Source organism: Solanum tuberosum, unplaced genomic scaffold, assembly GCF_000226075.1.
Source record: "Solanum tuberosum cultivar DM 1-3 516 R44 unplaced genomic scaffold, SolTub_3.0 scf00122, whole genome shotgun sequence".
NCBI lineage: Eukaryota > Viridiplantae > Streptophyta > Magnoliopsida > Solanales > Solanaceae > Solanum > Solanum tuberosum.
Window position 1 is genome coordinate 36,412 of NW_006239050.1, and position 15,414 is coordinate 51,825.

Here is a 15,414-nt window from a genome sequence, read left to right on the forward strand (position 1 = left end):
AGTTTTAATTTTTCTAAATCCGAAACCAAACTAAACAAAGTAAATTATAAATTCAAAATCAAACCAAAAATCCAAATTAGAATTCGATTTGATTTTTCGATTTAATCCAAATAATGCACACCCCTAGGTCTATTCACGTTTCATTTGCATTTTTCTCCAAGGAATTGTTTGAAATTTCAACGATAACCCCCTTCATTACAGTACACGATAACATTAATTGATAACCTAGATAATTGGTGAATATCATGCATGTTATAACATTTTAAATCACATTTATGTAATTTCTCTTTTCTTACTCTTTCACATTTACTGTATATGACTCAACTCTATATTTTAACTTTAACTATATGATTTGATTAACTGTATAATTAATGTGAGTTGCTCGGACGACCAAGACAAATCTGGAATTTAGGACCCCTTTTTTTTTTCTCAAGGTTTTCTTACACTTTATTTGAAATTCAACGTTTGACCATGGAAATTATTAATACAATTTGAAATTGAAAAACATTCAAATATTTGTCTTCAATTTCCCAATATTTTTTCTTTGGGTCAAATTTATCCTTTTTTTTAATTATTATTATTAAAATAACCAATTTTGATTATATTTCAGATGTAGATCATGCTTATCTTTTTAAGAAAAGTATATTCAAACAATGAAATGTAATTTGTAATAATTTGAATGAAATACAACTCCATTTTTAACTTTAATTTCAAAAATATCAAATAAAGAAAATAATTTGTAATAGTATGTAGTAACTTGTATATATGATCTAATTTATAAGATTATGTAACTATTTATTATGAGATATTATATTTTAGAACAAATTTGGTTGTACATTTCAGATAAATTAGTCAAGTTAGACGATTTTGCTAGTTTTTAAAAATTGAGAATATAAATCATATTTAGAAAAAGAATATTCAAATTTTCAAATATTTTTTACAAAAAATAAGGTCAAACATAGTTAACTCCAACCTTATAAATTTCTAATAAAGTAAATAATACTCCCTTCGTTCCTTTTTAGTTGTCATGTTGCATTTTTCGAAAGACAATTTGACTAATTTTCAAAGTTAAATTAGATTATTTAAACTAAAAATTTTGATGTTAAAAAACTATACGAAAAGTACTATAGATTGCAATTGTTTGCATATTACTATGATGAAAAAAATACAACATAAAATGTTAGTCAAAGTACTTATCGTCTGACTCTAAGAAAGGAAACCGTGACAACTAAAAACGAACTGCGAAAGTATTTGATCTCTATATTAGCAAAGTAATATTGAACTCTTTTAGAGAGTAGTTGTACTATTATTTTTTAGGCAAAACGGCATGGGGGAAGAGAAAAATAAATGTAGCTTATCTAAGTTATGATTATTATTAAAGAAAATAGATAGACAAAAAATGTTGTTGGTTGAGAGGATGCATGTGGAATTAATTGTCTTGTGAAAAATACTAGTACTACGTATCTTGATTTAAGTTTATTCTAATGAGATCTTTAATATTTCTCCAACATGTTATAGAAGAAGCATTTTCTGGGGGATATTATTTTTCTTTGTTTTGTATTTGCTAAAATTCTCATAAAAAAGTTTGAGGGTAACAAATATATGCTGTGTTATTATTGTTTCCTTCATTTCTCCATATTCCTCTTTTTACTTTTCTCTATATCTATAATTTTTTTATGTTTTTTAGCATGTTAGTTCTATATTTGTTGCATTTATATTGTAAAATTTTATTGGTAGAAATAATTCTCCACTTTCTCAAATATTGTGAATAATTAGTTATTAATGTTGAGTTCTGACTTATATAGTATTTTCTATTATCAATTTTGGTAGTATAGATTCTTCGAATTTTTTAAAGAGATATCTAGTCTACAAGTCAACATAGTTAATGATTCATAATATTTTAGAAAACGATTATAGTAAAAAAAACTTGTTTAAGTTTCCAAATAATAATGCCTTCATATAAGAAATAAGACATAAATATATCCAGACTGTGATAAAATTATCAATTGAAGTTCATTCTTGGACTCCATTGTTTGTGACAATACTTTCTTTCTTAAAATTAGATTGATCGGAAATTATAAGGTTTCAATATTTCAACTTTACTGATTGGGGGTATTATAATTCCAATAAAATTCTTGTGTCTTTTTGATAAAAGAGTATAGTTAAGGGTTTTCTACGTATTTTCTATCCTAAATATATAAAATATATTTTTTAATTACATATTTAAAAATATCATTGCGCATTATTTTATTTTTTTTCTAAATACTATGTCTTTTGTATCTTTTTTTTTTTTATAATTGTTTTGATACGTGTAACTTGAATGAAAAGTCTTTCAAAAATAACATTTTTACATTCATGAGGTAGGAATAAGATTTGCATATACTATTTTTCTTTACTATTCAATATTATTAGCATTTATTACCATCTATTATAATATAATGTAACGTAATGCTTACTTATAAAACATGAAAAAAAACTATATTCAAATTTTATAAAATCAGATTATTTAAGTATTATTATTTGTGTTTATCATATCAAATGAAATAAATAAATGACATGTAAAAAGCAAACAACCTATTAAAATACATTTAAATAAAATGATAGAGTATCTACAATTTAGATCCTTTCAATATTAATATTGCAGTGGTAGGCTCTATTTTTTCGTCACTCCATCTTGGACTACTATTGTTATACTTCCCTCCGTCGACTGTCCAACAATATTCGTTCGCTGTTGATTTTTACATTCTTTAAGAAATTATAAATAAAAGACTAATTTTATAATATCATTTTTTGAATATAATAAATACAATGTCTTGAAAATATAATAGAGAAATAACTATAATTAATAATAAAGAATAAATTAGGAACTAAGTGTAAAATTATTCATTAATTTCATAAAATGGCCACAAATATTATTGGACATTCCAAAATAGTATTGTGAACGACTATTATTGAACGGACGAACTATATTTTCCAATTTTGGCTCTTTCTTTATGCTATATATTATATATTATCTTGATGATGGGGGTAACAGAAGTAATTGAAGGCTGCCTCATAAATACGATTATAAATTAAGCTAGCTAAGCAAGATTATATGAGCATGCACAAGCACGTGTTTTATTATATATAAAAAAATGTTGGTACAAATTTGAAACTATGGAGAATTATTTTTTTTATTTACTAATTCAACAATCGACTAATAAAAAGCAAAACAGTGTACTTGTTGATTGAGCCACTTATTTAAATTACTAAAAATAGAACATATAAAAAGTGTAGCTTCAAATTGACATTTCAAATGTACATTGGTATCTGCGTTCAAGATTCACTAAAATTTAGCTAGAATTTTAACTTCTATATTCTGAGGATAGTAGAAGTTCAAATTTACTACCTGAAATATTGTAATTTCATTTTCCCTTATATTTAGAATTTATTTATTCATTCCCCACTAAAAAGGATAAAGAATAATTAATTTTGAGATTAATTTCATGATGAGTTTATCTCATACTCCCTCTGTCCCTAATTACTTGTCCACTTTTCCTTTTATAATTGTTCCTAATTACTTGTCCATTTTGACAAATCAAGAAAAGATAATTTTTTTTACCTATTATACCCTCAATTAAATGATTAATTACTTTGAAAAATATAGAACTTTTCACTTCATAATTAATAGGGGTAAAATGGTAAACTCACTATGTCATTAATTGTTTTCTTAATAGGTGTGTCAATTCAAAAGTGGACAAGTAATTAGGGACAGAGAGAGTATTTGGTTAGAATAAAATCACAAAATAAATTATCTCGAAATTAGTTATTTTGGGATTGCAATATTGTGCTTATACCCCACCCCATATTAAAGATGACCTATTATAACTGTTACACAACGTAGATACATTATTTATATATGATTAGCAAAATTGCAAATGCATTAGCAAATAATATACCTGCGTAAAACCCACAAAATATATCAAAACCCTATGAAACTATACCTGTTTTACTAATTTTCATTTAAATTATGAAGCGTTCATAGTATAATTTTTCTATTTAAAACTCCCCTTTGAGTGCTAAGTGGAAAATTGTTAGGGTTTTGTCCTGATTTTCTTACCATAATTTAAGATTTATTTTTCCTTAAAGAAAAAACAAAACATTACCATAAATGTTTTTACTTTCTTGAAAGGAAAATATAATATTATTTTATATTTGGTTTATTCTCTCCTTTTAGGACTCCTTTTCTAGTAGGAAAGGTTTTAGGACTCTATAAATATAGGTTTGTTTCTTCTAACACAACAACAATAACATCCACAATGTAGTCGTTTAAGAGTCTTATTTATGGGGAGATTTATTCTCTCTAAAGTTTCAATGTTTTTTCTTTATATTAGTTTTGATATAATAATATTTTGATTTTTAGTATAAGTTTTTTGTTATCTGATTTATCAACTATATGATTTGCAAATTGCAAGCTTCCGCATGACGCCCTAATCACCCTTCAGAACCCAACAAAAATGACTTCACACTCTTTATGATGTGTGAGAGCAAAAAGATAACAGCGACATGATTATTTTTGTTTTCTCTTATTAATATAATTAATTATTCTGAGTTCTTCTTTGATGTAATCTTTTTTTTTCACTGTGATCTCGTTTTCTTATTTAAGGATAAAATGTAGAATACAATTTGGGAAGAAAAATCAAATATATGCTAAATGTGTCTTGAAAAATTGATTTCACGTTTAAATTAATGTGGCGATTTATTATACACTCATTCTGGTTGGTTGAAAGTGAAACTATTATCCCTCTGTCAATCCATAATCTAACGTGAATCACACACGCTTGTAATTTATTTATTTATTCACTTTTAACGAGAATAGATGTGTGATATATGTCACGTATTTGTTCTTTTCTTTCTTTTTCTCTTATGTTTTGTTGATTTTTCTTCTTCTTTGAAACCCATTTTTTTGTAATTAATAACAAATAATCCAGTTGAAAACTCGTATCCTTAGAATAACAATATCTATAAAACAAAAATTAATCAGTGACAGTAAATTGAATTGCAAATTATGATATACTATAATCAATAATAGTAAATTCAGTGGAAATTCATAACCCTAAAATACCAGTAACACAAAGAAATGAACTACAGTTTGGAATATTAAAATGTATAACCAAATAATAATTTTAAAAATTAACTCTTTAAAAGATTCAAATTTTATGTGTAATAAGTAATTCTTTATCAAAAAAGCTTTATTTTAAAAAAAATTCATTTCTTCAACTAATCTACTAATTGTCTGACCTGAAAATTCTGTTTAGGATATATGCAATATTTTTATTTTTAGTTTGATTGTCAGGATTTAAGTCTAGAGGTAATCAATTGAAAAAATTACAGGGGATATATAATAGAAACACTCATATATTTATCCCTTTTTTCTTCATAAATTCATACATTTACTGAACTAAAAAGAAAAAAAATCTTTTATTTTTAAAGACCTTTTTTTTTGTTTCTTTTCTAATTATGAAATCTCTTTAACTGATTAAAAAAAAAAGGAAAGTAATTTTCTTGTTTTTAATATCATTTCTTATCAATTAAAATAGAATAGTTAATATACATTTTTAATTTTTAATATAGTTCATATATATAAGATCATAGTTACTCATCATTAATTTTCGTTTAGATTTTTATAAAATAAAAAATATTTTTATTGCTTGAAATCACATACTGTAATATCTTTAAAAAAGTACAAGGGGTCTTCTATTTCGCTGAAATTTACTGATTGCTCTATACGAATTTTCAATGCAAGATTACATGTTCTTGGTAAGATTATTGAAGAAAAGGTTGATCATAAATGAGATTAAGAAATGAAAATTACTTCCCACTTTCTATTAGTTATTAAAAATGATTTTTAAAAGAAAAGAAACAAGAAAAACATTCTATAAATATAATATTTTTATTAGGTAAAAAAATATCCATGATGTTAATAGTTTGGATAAATAATGTTCAAACATCAATAGAGACGTTTTTAATTAAACTATTAATAACAAATGCACTTTTAGACTAAACTATTAAGGATGTTGGCGTTACCTAACAATTCCCCTCTCAATATTTGTCTCATGTAGAATGTTGTTCTTGGGAATCGAACTCACAACCTTGACTCTGATACCACTTGTTAGATCAACACTTATCATCATGCCAAAAACTATAGCTCATAGTAAATGCACTGCACAATCTTATTTCTTAATTAAGTCCACCAAGAAAGCGATATATTTGATCATGATTCCTACCCAGGCCATCCAGCCCCTCGTGGGCTTTGCCATAGGCAGGATGTTGACATTACCCAACATCTCTATCTTTAACTCAATCTTATTGCGCGCATGAAAATCTAAACTTTCACCTTATTAATAAGAATTTTATTTTTCATATACCTTATAATCTCCTCATTCATTTTCCATTTCCGTGCTACATATTTTTTAGAGACAAAAAAGAAGAAAGGACTTGTTGCATAATTTTCAAATCTTGGCTGTCTTTATTTTATCATTTGTTGATGATTAATAAACAGTGAGTCATCAAAGGGGCCAGCCTCGTAATTAAAAACTAAATATATATTATATAAGATAGAGGTAGCCAAAAAAGAAAAATGGCCATGCACGTGAAATTGACTCATAATTGTTTCATCATGTGTTGTACTAATTTGAAATTATACATAATTACTCCTCTAATTTATTCCATCAGGTCCAAATTGTACCACGTAAATGCAACTCTCCCAAACAAAGAATTCTTATAGTCACCTTTGGACTAAACAGTTTTTTTTTTTGTCTTTTTGTAGTGTTTGGAATTATAGAGAATTATGATTTGTATTTTTAGATAGTTGTTTACGAAATCAACACAAAATGTGTCTGGGACAGGTGTGGAGGTAAAAAAAATATCAATGACCATGTTAAGATGAAAAACATAGCTCATTAATATTAATTAAGATTGAGATTAATTAAGTGTTATGATATAATCTTATTAAATTTTCAATCGTTTGTTGTAGAGAGTATTAGAAGAAATAGTGCGCGGATTAACTTTGTGTATTAGTATAGTATTTTGTTTGATACACTTTTTAATTTATGTGTATTGAGGAGTGCATTACTAATTCATTGAAATTCATGATATTAGTAATGCAAGGAGATTTAATACATGCATTAGCATGGTTAAAGATTCAATTGTCCCTCAAAACCTTTTTTTACATATTTTTCACCATATTTGTGATGGGTATCTTTGTAAATAAAATATTTTTAAAAAAAATTTATGCAATACATGCTATATTTATCACACCAAACCAAATAATGAATAATAACTAATACACTCTCTTTAACATTATTCTTATATACAGTAACAAACGACCATATTTTCCATTTCATTAAAGGGTGCACGTTGTGTACATGACATAGCTAGATATGTACGCGTACGGTGTATATTTTTGGAACAAAAAGAAACAGTCTCCATATATATATATATATATATATATTATATCTTAATAGAAACTATATATAGACTATAGTCTATAATTCAAGTCTCACGTATTGCGATCTAGTATATATCTAAAAGTATCTTTACATGTTTTTTGTTTAACGGCCATTATCATAGACGGCTCAATTAATTCAAAGTCATCCCAATTCTTTGAAAAACAGATATTAAATATAAAGGTAATGTTAAATGACGAGAAAAATTGGTCAGAAATTTAAAAAGTCTATAAAATTCTTTTTATTTTAAAATAAACTATCTTTTTTCTATTTTTTAATTTAAAGGTATTAAATTTAAAATGGTAAAAATGTTCAAAAAGGTAAAATAACATAGTGTAAAATATGTTATTTTACCATTCTAGCCAAATTTTCTGGCCAAAAGGATTTTTTCTAAATATAATTGGTTTTGAGTAACATATCTATTTTATTATCAATGCATGTCATGTAACAAATGAGTTGCTTCTTTTTTAATTAGAGATTTTGATTTCAAGTTTTGGATATGAAAAATTCTTTGGTAAGGATTGTTTCTCCTCGAATGGAGTCCTACGCAACGCAAGTTCATAATAATTGGACAACAATCAGAGGCGAACTCATGATTTGAAGACTATCGGGTGCATCAATATTATCTTAGTTATTAGGCATTAGCGAAACTTTCAATAACAATTAATGAGTAATTAATTTTGTGTTCGATTGGTCACTAATGACTTGAACAATAGTGAAAATATTAAATACAAATATATAGAATAATACTTGAACTTCACTAATTTGTTATAAGATGAGTTTAAGCCATTCTAGTTGGGATCGAACTCTGGTCGCATGGCGAGTGTGTCGGCGTGTACTAGTAGTATCAAGTGCTCTTCTTTGTTTTTCAGGGGACACTGTTAATTTTATATAATTTTCGTTCGTTTCTCAAGATATATATATATCGAAATTAATGAATGCACGTGCATCTCTATCTATACATATGAATTTGCTTCTTGACTTTAATGTGAATATTGAACTTCAAATAAAATATAAAACATATCTATTTTAATCTTTTCCTTTATCTATTATCAAATTTACTGACTCAATTAATTGAATACCTGTCGAATAAATCTATGGACGTACTACTTATTAAATGAGCAAATTAAAATATGTGATCCTACAAATAGGTTCTCAGTACTAGGGATAGAGAATTTCTAGCTTTATTAATCACTCAGTCGGCAAAACCTACTTTGAACGGCCGAATTATTAATGCATGGGTACTGGGAGGATACGTGGCTTCACCCGAACTACTTCAATTAATTTTTGTTCAGACCTTATATATCAAGGAATTTATTAAATACTTATAAAAATTTTATTATTATTATTATATACATCTTGATGAATTTTTTGAAAGTCAATTTATATATTAAGAAATTTATTAAATACTTAATGAAAAATTTAATTATGAATTTGATTACTATTATTATTATTATTTTATACTCTCCCAGTCCACTTTTAATTGTTATGGTGTGCTTTTTGAAAGTCAATTTTACTAATTTTTAAAGTTAAATTAGATTAAATTAATTTGATATTTTAAACAAAAAATTTAGATATTTGAAAAGTATATGAAAAGTACTATGAAGTGCAGTTTTTTGCATATCAATATGATGAAAAAATACATCATAAAATGTTAGTCAAAGTTCTTAAAATTTGACTCTAAAAAAAGAAACCATGATAATTAAAAATTAACGGGGAAATATTAACTTAAAATCATTATATAAATTTATAAATTTCAAATTTGGCATCATACATAAACATGACCCTTAACTTGGCTTCAGTGAACAACTATGCCCTTCAACTTTGAATGTGCACTAGTAAGCACTTAAACTTGTATAAAATTGAACAAGTAGACACAATTGTCTTACGTGGCATAATACACGTAAAACGCCATGTAGGACACAAAATTATCATGTAGGGTGTCATGTAGGACGAATATGTTTATTTGCTCTAATTTATACAAGTTTAAGGGCCTACTTATGCACAACTAAAATTAAAGGTCATAATTAACAACTGACGCTATATTAAGGATCTCGTTTATATATTATGCATTCAAATTTTGAATCAATCTCTGAATTAGGCTGACAAATCCCTACTACCTGATTCAAGAATGTTCACATACGGTAGTGTAGCAATTCGGTCATAATTAAAATTAACAAATGCGATGGATTGTTTAATAGAACGTATAAGAATAATGTTGAATATGATATATTAGTAATAATGCTGATATTAATAATATTTTTATTAGTTTAAAATATTTATAAAAATATCCCACAAATATAATAAAAGGATGTGGATTTTTTTAAAGAGCAATTATATCCTTAATCATGTTAATAATATATTAAAATTCTTTACATTACTAATATCATGAATTAGAATTACAAGGTGTATCCCCGACTATTTTAATTCTGAATAAATATTAAATTATTTATAGATTTAAAAATGATGATAATAAAATTGTAAGGGGAAGGCAGACGGGAGGGCTTCAACTAATTATTGGATATCTTATTATATATGAATTAATTGGGTCAAAAGTTAGATAATAATATCTAAATAAAGGCTGAATCAAAGTTTATCGCCTGCAATTTATTCAACTTCTAGTAAATTGCTCTAATATTCTTCCATTTCACAATATAATTATAAAAAGAAAAGACAAGAAAGAAGAACACCATAATGTAATTAGAAAAGTTCCTAATTAAGGAAAGTCCGAATTAATGCACTGACGTCCCTTAGTAATTAGATTCCCTTTGTTCCCACTTTTGATCCCTTTTATTTGTTGGCTTCATTTTATACATTTTTTTTATGTATTTTCTTTTACATATATAAAAATTTTACTTGTTTTGTTCAAAAGTTAAATATATTGTTGAGTCACATATTTATTTATTTATTTATTTATATTCAATACCGTCCTAAAAACAATGAGAGGAAACTACATTACATTCAAAATGTTTCCTATTATTATTATTTAGTTGTCTCACTTATCTTTCCTTATTCATAGTTGTAGTATTATATATTCATCAATGATTTTTTTTTTATCTTTTAATGTATGTTATTATTTGTTGTTTCTTATATTTTGATTATCGTGCTATTTTGTTATAATTATGTTTCTTTTTTTAACATATTTTGATAGTATTTTTGACATATGACTTCTTTACTCCTATTAATTCTTTTTTTAGCCAATGTTCTACCAAAAACAACCTATCTACCTCTCGAGATAAAAATAAGATTTGCGTACATTCTATTCTTCTAAAAACTCCACTCGTGAAATTACATTAAATATATCATTATTATTTTTACTATTATCCCTTTAATAATTTCTTACAAAACTTTACAGTATAATTTGACAATCGCCTAACAATATATTTCAACGTGATAAAATCAAAAGTCTAGTTTGTTCAACAGAATATGGTCTTAAACCCCCAACTTTCACAAATTTAAAAATTAAGGATATGGAAATATACATAAAAAAAGGAAAAAAGACAGGTACATTGGATTTTAGCTTGTTTGATGACATAGCAAAGAGCAAAGGAGTAGTAGTAATTAAATAACTAATCAATTTTGTGTAAGAAATTGCTAAGATTCCTCCCTTGTCTTTTTCCACCGTTGTTTTCAGTTGACTACAAGGAATGTTGCTAACTATTTTAATGTCCAAACCTCAAATATCAAACCATGCAAAATTTAACCATTTCTTATGTGGATATATACCTATTCCACCACATGTACCCTCACTACTCCACCAATATTTAAATATTAATCTTCTATTATATCGTTTTTTCATAAAAAATTAAAAATAATTGGATAAATAGTATTATCTTTGTAATACAATCGGCTATAACTTCAATACGGTATTACTGAATACCATCTCAAATCGAAATTTAATTTATAAATTATCAAATTACGAAATTGATATTTAAAATTTTAGTGTTTGATACCTACTTTTAACTATCAATTATCGAACTCAAAATTTGATAAATTCGAACGGACTATCGAACACCCACCCCTACCCTTACCAATGAAAATAAGGAATTGGCCTTTTGGGTTGTATTCATTATATCGAATTAACTTAATGCAAATTACCTTTTAGGTATGATTTGGGAGTTATTTCATAAGAGCGGGTTCACATAATCGTATTCCTATGCTGCCCAACATTTACACTTCACCAGTCAACTTGACTATATAAAATTAACTTAACCAAATTAAGTATATTGTAGAAGATAATACTCCATTCAAAATATAAAATGAAAAAAAGGGGTAGAAAAGTCCAGCGCGGCAACCGGGTTCCTCTATAAATACATTTCCTACATCTTCTCTTTTCCTCACATCCCATCGCTCTTAACAAATAGTACTTGTCAATCATATATCCCCCCAACACACACTTTTTCCTCCTTCACTTCCCCACCGGCGGCAGACTTACCGGTGAAAAATGGACGTTCGCCGGAGATCTGAAAAGCCTGTTTATCCATCTAAGGTCTTTGCCGCCGATGAAAAACCTCTCAAACCCCACAAAAATCAACAACAAGAGGACAACAATACCCTTCTCATTGATGCTTCCGATGCTCTCCCACTTCCTTTGTATCTCACTAATGGCTTGTTTTTCACCATGTTTTTCTCTGTTATGTATTTTCTTCTATCAAGGTGGCGTGAGAAAATCAGGAATTCTACACCTTTACACGTGGTTACGCTTTCTGAATTGGGTGCTATTGTTTCGTTAATCGCTTCTGTCATTTATCTTCTCGGTTTCTTTGGGATTGGGTTTGTTCAGACGTTTGTGTCAAGGGGAAATAATGATTCATGGGATGAAAATGATGAGGAATTTCTATTAAAGGAAGATAGTCGTTGTGGACCTGCGACTACTCTTGGCTGTGCTATTCCTGCTCGACAAATTGCCCCAATGGCACCACCTCAACCTGCTATGTCTGTAGCAGAGAAACCTGCCCCGTTGATCACACCAGCTTCGTCTGAAGAAGACGAAGAGATAATTAAATCCGTGGTGCAGGGGAAAATTCCATCATACTCATTGGAATCCAAGCTCGGTGATTGTAAGCGCGCTGCGTCGATAAGGAAGGAGGTGATGCAGAGGATTACAGGGAAGTCTCTAGAAGGGCTACCATTGGAAGGATTTAACTATGAATCTATTCTTGGGCAGTGTTGTGAGATGCCAATCGGGTACGTGCAGATACCGGTGGGAATAGCAGGGCCATTGTTGCTCAATGGAAAGGAGTTTTCAGTGCCCATGGCAACCACAGAAGGATGTTTAGTGGCTAGCACCAATAGGGGTTGCAAGGCTATCTATGCTTCTGGTGGTGCTACCTGCATTTTGCTCCGTGATGGGATGACCAGAGCACCATGTGTCAGGTTCGGCACAGCCAAAAGGGCAGCGGAGTTGAAGTTCTTTGTTGAAGATCCCATCAAATTTGAGACACTTGCTAATGTATTCAACCAGTAAGTGCATGCTAAGCTGCTAATCTATTCGAATATTGTGTTTTTATAGTAGTTAATTAATTGTTGTATTTGAATGGGATGTTGCAGGTCAAGCAGATTTGCCAGATTACAAAGAATTCAGTGTGCAATTGCGGGAAAGAATCTGTACATGAGATTTGTATGTAGCACCGGTGATGCAATGGGAATGAACATGGTGTCCAAAGGTGTACAAAATGTTCTTGATTACCTTCAGAATGAATATCCTGACATGGATGTCATCGGCATATCTGGTATTCCACCTACCCTTTAGTTTTTCCTTAACTTCTCTGCTATGCATGGTGATCTGGTTCTGCTTTAATTTTTGTTCCCCCTAAAATAGAGATGTTTGTCTAATTAAAGTTATCAATAACTGTGACAGGGAACTTTTGCTCGGACAAGAAGCCATCAGCAGTTAATTGGATCGAGGGGAGAGGAAAGTCTGTAGTTTGTGAGGCAATTATCACAGAAGAGGTGGTGAAGAAAGTTCTGAAAACTGAAGTTGCTTCTCTTGTGGAGCTGAACATGCTTAAAAATCTTACTGGCTCTGCCATGGCTGGTGCTCTTGGTGGTTTCAATGCCCATGCCAGCAATATCGTCTCAGCTGTGTTTATAGCCACTGGTCAGGATCCAGCTCAGAACATAGAGAGCTCGCACTGCATCACTATGATGGAGGCTGTAAATGATGGCAAGGACCTCCATATTTCTGTTACAATGCCTTCCATTGAGGTATGTAATTAACATTTTCTTGATGCAAATTTCTGATTCTCTTGTCGTTCCTTCTTTTTAAATCATCAGAATTAGACTAAACACTTTCGAGATCAGTTTCACAACGAAACAATGTCTTTCATCTCGTAGATGTGTCCTGTCCTCAATTCAGTTTATTAAAGTATTTGTGGAATCTTCTTGTTATATTTACTTGGATACAGGTTGGTACGGTTGGAGGTGGAACTCAGCTTGCATCTCAGTCAGCTTGCTTAAACTTGTTAGGAGTGAAAGGTGCCAACAGAGAGGCACCAGGGTCAAATGCAAGGCTCTTGGCCACAGTAGTAGCTGGTTCTGTTCTTGCTGGGGAGCTATCCCTCATGTCGGCTATCTCGGCTGGGCAACTAGTTAATAGCCACATGAAATACAATAGATCTACCAAAGATGTCACCAAGGCATCCTCCTAATACAATCCATTCTCCTCGCTTGTATTTGAAGATGATCCCACAAGTAGCTTCCATTTATGAATGATCGATATTAGGAATAAATAAAATAAATTTACAAAGCAAAAAAGAAAAGAAAAATAAAGAGAAGAGGGATAGAGAGAAGGAAAAGTTTGGACTAGTGTTGAAGCAGAAAACAAAGTGAAGTCGCGGAGACAAATACCTTCCACTTCTTTTTTTCACCATTGTCCGTGGGGAGGGAGAAGTTAGCTGGGCTTTGTTTGTTGTCTCAGTGATTGATTCTTGATGACATGTATTAGCTGCCAACACCTTCGTATCATTCAAATGTGTCAAAACGCCATACCCTTTTCGTTTCTATTGTACTGTTCCTTTGTTTGTTAATTTGTCATTTCTACAGGGGTTGTCTGGATCTGATCACTAAGTGTGTTGTTGTATATGAAAATAACTTCTTTTATTCAAATGAATTATTTGTTCTTCCATAAACGTGTGCTTAAACACCTTCGGGATATAGGTCTCGGGATGACTATTTAATTAACTTAAACCATTTTAATCAATGGTTGTAGATCAAGATTAACACACTTATTAGCCAACTAATTGGAATGATAAACAAAAATTGTTTATATTTTTCCTTCATCTACATTTTCCAAGTAGAAACTAAAGTTGTTTGCAAATTAAATACACGGAACATGTAATTAATATGAAGTACCAAATCATTTGTAAATTGTGTGTTAGCTGGTAATCTGTCAGCAAAATAACAATTTCTAGCCTATTCAACAACGTAATAACATTTAGCAAGGCGGCTCAATCATATCAGTGGCCTAAAGTCAAATTTAAACTGTCTTGATTTTTTTTTTATAGATTTATCAAATTTCTAATAATTCTTTCCTCTTATATGAAAATTTAATGTTTTCTACAAATAACACTCATATTTTTTAAAGAAAGTATCTATAACCTATTATTGCTTTAAAAAATCGAGTCCCCCCAAATTAGGGGGGCCTAAGACTACTGCATTTTTCGTCATTTAGACGAAGCAATACAATTCCTTGTATCTTTTCGAAGATTGAAGTCATAAGATTAAAATCGTGATAGCTATGTTCTTCATATATCATCTAGCAAAAACTAATGGTTTATTCTTCTACAATAATAAAGTCTGCCATAATTCATTTCACCAAACTTTTTGCAAGAATATGAATTTGATGTTACTGATTGATTGACATATATTATTGAGCTCTAAAATTTAAGTTGTTTTTCCTCAAACCTCACTCATCATGTCCTTTTGA

At 29.0% G+C, this 15,414-nt stretch overlaps 1 protein-coding gene across 1 annotated transcript; it reads left to right on the top strand.

The window, feature by feature from the left end:
• Nucleotides 1-11,842: 11,842 nt before the first annotated feature.
• Nucleotides 11,843-14,578, top strand: LOC102577889 (HMG-CoA reductase). The gene is made up of 4 exons (NM_001288473.2): nucleotides 11,843-12,950; nucleotides 13,038-13,219; nucleotides 13,348-13,694; nucleotides 13,895-14,578. The coding sequence occupies exons 1-4, from the start codon at nucleotides 11,932-11,934 to the stop codon at nucleotides 14,135-14,137; spliced, it is 1,791 nt and encodes a 596-aa protein (NP_001275402.2). The 5' UTR covers nucleotides 11,843-11,931; the 3' UTR covers nucleotides 14,138-14,578.
• Nucleotides 14,579-15,414: the final 836 nt, after the last annotated feature.

What these genes read in the sequence shown, in the direction of transcription:
- LOC102577889 (NM_001288473.2), top strand. Translation starts at nt 11,932, where the DNA reads ATGGACGTTCGCCGGAGATCTGAAAAGCCTGTTTATCCATCTAAGGTC. An exon ending in CTTGCTAATGTATTCAACCA is followed by an intron (nt 12,951 to 13,037) that starts GTAAGTGCATGC and finishes GGGATGTTGCAG; the next exon opens with GTCAAGCAGATTTGCCAGAT. An exon ending in GGATGTCATCGGCATATCTG is followed by an intron (nt 13,220 to 13,347) that starts GTATTCCACCTA and finishes TAACTGTGACAG; the next exon opens with GGAACTTTTGCTCGGACAAG.